Source organism: Passer domesticus, chromosome 11 (genome assembly GCF_036417665.1).
Source record: "Passer domesticus isolate bPasDom1 chromosome 11, bPasDom1.hap1, whole genome shotgun sequence".
NCBI lineage: Eukaryota > Metazoa > Chordata > Aves > Passeriformes > Passeridae > Passer > Passer domesticus.
The window spans coordinates 33,431,617-33,437,658 of NC_087484.1; the positions used below are offsets into that span (position 1 = coordinate 33,431,617).

The 6,042-nt window shown below is 59.9% G+C and overlaps 1 protein-coding gene across 1 annotated transcript; it reads right to left on the bottom strand.

The window, feature by feature from the left end:
• Positions 1-1,405: 1,405 nt before the first annotated feature.
• On the bottom strand, positions 1,406-4,084 carry LOC135278286 (serine/threonine-protein kinase pim-1-like). Its single transcript, XM_064384842.1, has 6 exons — positions 4,067-4,084; positions 3,894-3,995; positions 3,730-3,780; positions 3,159-3,525; positions 2,365-2,541; positions 1,406-2,132 (listed from the first exon to the last, which is right to left on the bottom strand). The coding sequence occupies exons 1-6, from the start codon at positions 4,082-4,084 to the stop codon at positions 2,026-2,028; spliced, it is 822 nt and encodes a 273-aa protein (XP_064240912.1). The 3' UTR covers positions 1,406-2,025.
• Between the last annotated feature and the right edge of the window lie 1,958 nt (positions 4,085-6,042).

The window sequence follows — 6,042 nt, forward strand, 5'->3', positions numbered from 1 at the left end:
GAGCCCCTGGCACACACAGACCCTTCTGTCCATGGATGCACAGACATCCAAGAGCCCCTGGCACACACAGACCCTTCTGTCTCTGGAGGATGGAGCGTGGTGGGTGGGGGTGGTTGGTGGGCAGCGAGTCCCGGACAGCAGGCCAGACCCGGCTCCAGCCCTGCCAGGCCCTGCCAAGGCTCAGTGCCAGCTCCTCTGGAATGGGAAAGCCCTTCAGCATTGTCCCTGCCCAGAGGGGCAGTGCTGGCCTGGCAGCACAGGTTGTTTTCCCCTCAGGCTGCAGGAGATGAGAACACAACACTTGCCAGCACAGAGTGCGAGGCACAGCTGCGGGTGCTCCCCATGAACCTCAGCTCTGGGAGCACTGTCTGCCCCAAGCTCCAGGGGCTGCAGTGGGAGCCCGGCTGGGCTCTGCCCTGGGGCCATCCTGCAGGGACAGCTGGAAACAGGGAGCATTCAGCTGCCACAAACAGCCAAGCCAGGGCTGCAGGGCAGCTGCTCCAGCCCGGACTGCACTGCTGTGTGCTGTGCTCTGGGACTGGGGCTCCCCACACAGGGGACTGGACTGGTGTGCCAGAGGAGACAGAGAAACTTCAGCTTCAGCCTAACTGAGGTGGCTGCGTGGGCTGGGAAGAGTGGGGAGGCTCAAGGGGATTCACAGAGCTCATCCTGCTGCAAGGATGAAGAAAAGGGAGTGGGAACTCAGCAGTGAGGAGAGCTGAGGGCTGGAGAGTGGCTCTGAATGACACTAAAATCCCACTGGACCTCTGAGACATTGCTGCTCCTCAGCCAGTGACAGCACGAGTCCCTAAACCTGGGGCTCGGCCTTCCTTGTGGTCAGGGGCAACACGGAAGGCCAGCAAGTGATGGAGACTGCGATGGACTGGGAATTCACTGGGGGAAAAAAGGGAGCAGTTGAGAAGTAAAAGGCAGGTGGGGGAGAGAACTGTTCAGAGAAGGGCTGAGCTACATCTTGAGCAAGCTGAAAAATGTCATTTGGAGTCATCCCAGATTGATTTGATTTCAGAAGGTATTGAACGATTTTAATTTTTGGGAGGTGTCATGTTTTCCATTGGAGGTGTCCACGCTGCAAACTTGAGCTGCGTTGTCAAAATGCTCAAGCAAGTCTGTGCTGCAGGTGACACCATTTCTTCTTTGGCTGATGCCAGCCCGGTGCTGAGCTCCAGCAGAGCCCTGCCAGAGCCCAGAGCAGCCTCAGCATCTGCAGAGCCCGGCTGCAAGGAGAGAAAGCAGAAACTGCCCGTCAGCTGAGGGCTCCTGTCCCCTTGTCCCAGCTGCCCGCAGTGCCCAGGCCGTGCTGGCTGGGCTCAGAGCTGTGCCCAGAGCTGCCCATCAGTGCTGCCTTGGGAAGCAGGGCAGGAGGGCAGGACATGTGCCCAGCCTGCAGCCAGCCATGGCACATCCAGCCCTCAGCAGCTGCCCAGAGCCAAAAAGCAGCTGGGCAGTCGACCGAAGAATTTGTTGCATCCCTCCCAGCAAAGGGGGGAACCTTTGGTGCCCAGCCAGGCCATGCCATGCCCAGATCTGGGAGCATCCCCCTGGCTGTGGAACTCACCTGCAAATTGGGTGTGGAGTGTGTCTTTAGAGAAGCTGCCAGAATCCAAGTCCATCATCTTCAGCTGGCCAGGCCAAGGAAGAGATTGTTGTCCTTGAGGTTGTCCTTGCTGTCTCCAGCAGCAGCCCCACCTGGTACAGCTTCTCCAGGAGCTCCTTCTCCTTCCCTGGGACCAGACCAGGCTGTCAGGGCTCTGCCCAGGGCCCCAGCCATCCATGAACCAGACAAGCAAAACCAGGGGGGATGGTGGCCACCAGTGCTTGCCACACCAGATCTCCAGCTCAGCTCCAGCCCAAGAGCTGCATGTTCCCTTCTGCTGACCCCTGCTCAGAGCTACAGGCAGGACAAAACCAGTCTGGTTTGCTTTGCCACTGAGTGCCAAGAAATGTGTGGAGCTCCTACCTGCCAGGCCCCTGGATCCAACTGTGCACATGGATCTCTCTCATCTTCTAGGGCCGAGGAGCGCCCTGCACCCAAGGATGGCAGAAAAGCTCTTCTAATGATGGCCTGTCCAAGGGTTGCATGGACAAACACCTCTTAATGACATCTTGGCATTCTGGGGAGACAAACCAGAAATCACCAGTCACTTGGAGAAGTTTCCCCCTGTTCCTGTGCCCAGGCCATAATGGTGTGCCCAGAGCTGGGCCTAAACTTCCCCACAGATTCTCTGTTTAGAGGAGAGCAGGACATGTGCCACCTCCTCAGCAGCTGCCAGAGCAGGATGCCCATCAGCCCGCTGCTGTCTCCCAGCATTGGTATTCCCCCTGTGCCCAGAGATGAGGATCCACCTTGAGAGAGCCGTGGTGGGAACAAGATGCGCCCCCAGATGAACTCCTGGCCCCTCCTGAACGGGTGCTTCCCCACGACCAGCTGGTACAGCAGGAGGCCCAGGGACCAGATTGTCGCTGCCTCGCCATGGTAGCTTTGGTGCTGGGTCCACTCTGGAGGGCTGTAGGCCAGGGTTCCTGTGGAACACAGACAGAGCTCAGCAGGGGGATGCTGCTGCTCCCAGAGCCTGGCCCCAGCATCCCTGGGCATGTGGGGGCTGCTCTAGCAACACACGGGGTGACCGCTGCCCTCTCACCATCACCTGGGACTTGTGTACAAACTCAGGGCTGGAAAAGAAGCCACTGGTGCTGGAAGAGGGCAGCAGAAACTCTGGGAAGGCCCAACCACGACACAGAAAGGAAAAACCCACCCACTGGTGGAGAAAACCCACTCTCCTCTCTGCCTGCATGGGCCCCCAAAAAATGTTAATAAGCCAAGGCAAACAAGGGGAGTGGAGCAGTCCAAGCCCCTCCTCCCCTGCACACCAAACCATCCAGGGCATGGGTTCAGAGCCCCCTCTCCACTACTCCCATGGGGGTTTTTGTCGGGCTGGCTGCACCAGCTCCAGCCCCAGCCCAGGGCACACTGGGTACTGAAGGCTGTCAGCAGGGCTGGGAGCTGGCCCCCCTCACACCCCAACCAAATCAACTTGGCTCCAGCATTAATCCCATCCCAGCTGCAGTAGGGGGAAGCCCCAGTGCTACACCCAGGCTGGGCCATGAGATGCCCAGGAGCATCCCCTGCGAGGGCTCACCTGCAAACTGGGTGTAGGCTGTGTGTTGGAGGAAAGCGCCACAGCCAAAGTCGATCAGTTTCAGCTGCCCGCTGGCCAGGTCAAGCACGATGTTCTGAGGCTTGATGTCCCTGTGCAGGACCCCGCAGCTGGTGCAGTGCCGCACGGCCTCCAGCACCTGGCGGAACAGCCCCCGCGCCTCCTCCTCCGGCAGGAACCTCCGCTCCGCCAGGAAATCCGACAGCTCCTGGCACCGTTCTGGACGCTCCAGCACCATCAAGAAGCTGTCGGGGAGCTCAAGCCACTCCAGGAGCTGAATGACACCAGCACACCCACAGGACACCTTGGCCAGCAGCACGATCTCCAGGGGCGCGCTGGTGCCGTCGGGCTGCGGGAGGAGCGCGATGCCGTCAGTGGAGCTGAGGCCGTGCCAGGGCTCTGGGACCCCTCAGCCAGCCCGGGATGCTCTGCATGCCCTGCTCAGCCCACGCCCGCTCTCCCCCCAGGGCTCCTGGTGGCTCCCACCCAGCCGGGCCCCGGCTCCTCGCCGCCCGGCATGGCCCGGCTTCTGCCGCTGGCCCCGCTCACTCACCAGCTCGCTCCAGTGCCGGATGCGATCCCGCGGCACGCGTTTGATGGCCACCTGCGAGCAAGGGAGAGCAGCGGGCTGAGCTCAACGCCCTTCCCACTGCTCTCCGACATTCTCGTCCTTGTCTCCCTCTTCCCTCTCCGCCCGCCGCCGGCCCCGCCGCTCACCGGGGCGCCGTCCAAGAGCCGCGTCGCTGACCAGACGCTGCCGAATCCGCCGCGCCCCAGCAGGGAACCCAGGCGGTACCGCTCCTGCAGGGCCTCCTGCGCCTTCCCTGCGGGCGGGACGCGGCTGTCAGCGCTCGGCCCGGGGCCAGCAACGGCCCCCGAGCGCCCCTCACCCGCCCCGGCCCGGCCATCCCCCGGCGTTCGGTTTTCAGAACGCGACACGGGAGGCTCGGGGCCGGCGGCTGCGCTGCCGAGCGGCGGAGCTCGGGCCGGGCAAGCCACAGCGGAGGCGGCGGGAGAGGCAACGCCGCCTGTGTCCTCCGCGGGCCCCGGGAGGAGCCGGGGCCGGGGCCGGGGCCGGGCTCGGGCTCGGGGCCGGGACTGGACCCTGCGTCGGGGCCGGGGCCGGGCTCGGGCCAGGCGGAGCCAAAAGCCGGCGATGCCGCCCCAGCCCCAGGCATTGACGCCCGCCCAGCAGCGCCAGCGCCAGCACGGCCAGAGCCGGGCTGAGGCCAGGCGGCGGCGGGACGGCCGGGGGCGGGCACGGGGCAGCCCCGCCCGGGGCCGGGGGCGGGCCGGGGGCATGGCCCGGCCCGGCACGGGGAGAGGGAGGCGGGGAGAGGAGAGGGACGGCGGGAAAGGGAGAGCGGGAGAGGTACGGGGCAGCGGGAGAGGGAGAGGAGAAGAGACTCTAAAGTTTCTTCTGCCGCTGCTGCTGCTGCTGCTGCCGCTGCTGCTGTCGCTGCTGCTGCTGCTGCTGCTGCTGCTGCTGCTGCCGCTGCCGCTGCCGCTGCTGCAACTGAAGCTCCGGGGCCGTTTGTCCCCGTGTCCGTTTGTCCGTTGCCCGCTCGCCCCCGCCCCGAGCCCCACGTTCCCCGAGGGCAGCCCCTGAGCCTGTCCAAACACGGGAACTTTGCCGAGTTCAGCCAAGAGCCAGAGTCTGGACTCCTGCACAGTGGCTCAGGAATCCCCTCGGTCACTCCTGTGCGTTGTCCCTGCTGAGGGTCAAACACTCTCAGAGCGCATTCCCTGAATGCAGAATTTGTACCTGACCCAAGCACTGCACTTACCTCTCCAGCATTGATTTCCAAGAAAAACAGGGGAAGCCAAAGTGTGTCTAGGTCATGGTATCTTAAAATGTCTAAAACTTGCCAACTCATGGATCTTAGAAGTGATCTTAGAAGTGAGATCTGTTTGGAATTAATGGGATGGACAACTAGTGCAAGATGGAAAAGGGGACCATAAAAACAAATCGAGAAAAACATCTTGAATTGTTTCAATTTTCATTTAATTTCTTAAAAGCTCTTTCAGTTTTTCCAGAATCTTCTCCACAGTCCGGTTTGCTTTTTCCAAGAACCTTTCCCGGAGAACGAGGTGCAGCTTCTGTCACAAGGTGTGCCACCAACTGCAGCTTTCCACACTGTGGGTGCAGCACAACACTTGCAGCAAAGCAGAAGAAATATTTGAAGAATTTGACAGCTTGTTCTTTTCTTTTCCTTGTGGGCTGGGCAGTTGTGCCATTGGTAAGGTTTTCATTGTTACTGTTCTACCCTAAGAAAAGATGACAGGCTACCAAGAACTCTTAGGGAATGCAAGCCTGACTGAATGCAGAGAAAGAAACTCTAGAGCCTGCAGCCAGAAGTGGAGAGCTGTGTGATAATCATTCCAACACCCCCAAGGACATCTTGAAAATGATCTAGAAGATGAAAATGTGCTGACAGGGAGTTTGTTTCTGTCTTCAGTCCAGATTCTTCTACATCTGAAAACAATTCCACAGTCTCCATCTAAATCAAGAGTACAATCAGTTCATAAAAAGCACCAGAACAAACTGGACCTCTCAGGAGATGACTGAAAGAATCTGAAAAGGGAAAATGCAGGAGAAATGTATTTCTCAGCACTGCAGTACTTGCCTACCTGAAACCCTCCTCCGTTTCCTCTGCATGCCTGGATCTGTTGGTGTCAATACTATCTGTATTCAGTGGTGCCTCCAGCCCTGAATGCCCTCATCTACAGCCTGAGGAACCAGGAGCTCAAGGCTGCAGTGTGGAGACTGATGACTGGACATCCTAGGAAGCATTAAAGTGATTGCCAATTTCGGCAAATCACTTGTAATAAAAGTCATCTTTTCTAGCTCTTTTGGTTTGGTTCT

Coding starts and splice junctions, on each gene's coding strand:
- LOC135278286 (XM_064384842.1), bottom strand. Junction 3,526..3,729: donor TCCGGCACTGGAGCGAGCTG/GTGAGTGAGCGG, acceptor CTCCTCCCGCAG/CCCGACGGCACCAGCGCGCC. Junction 2,542..3,158: donor AGCCTACACCCAGTTTGCAG/GTGAGCCCTCGC, acceptor TGTGTTCCACAG/GAACCCTGGCCTACAGCCCT.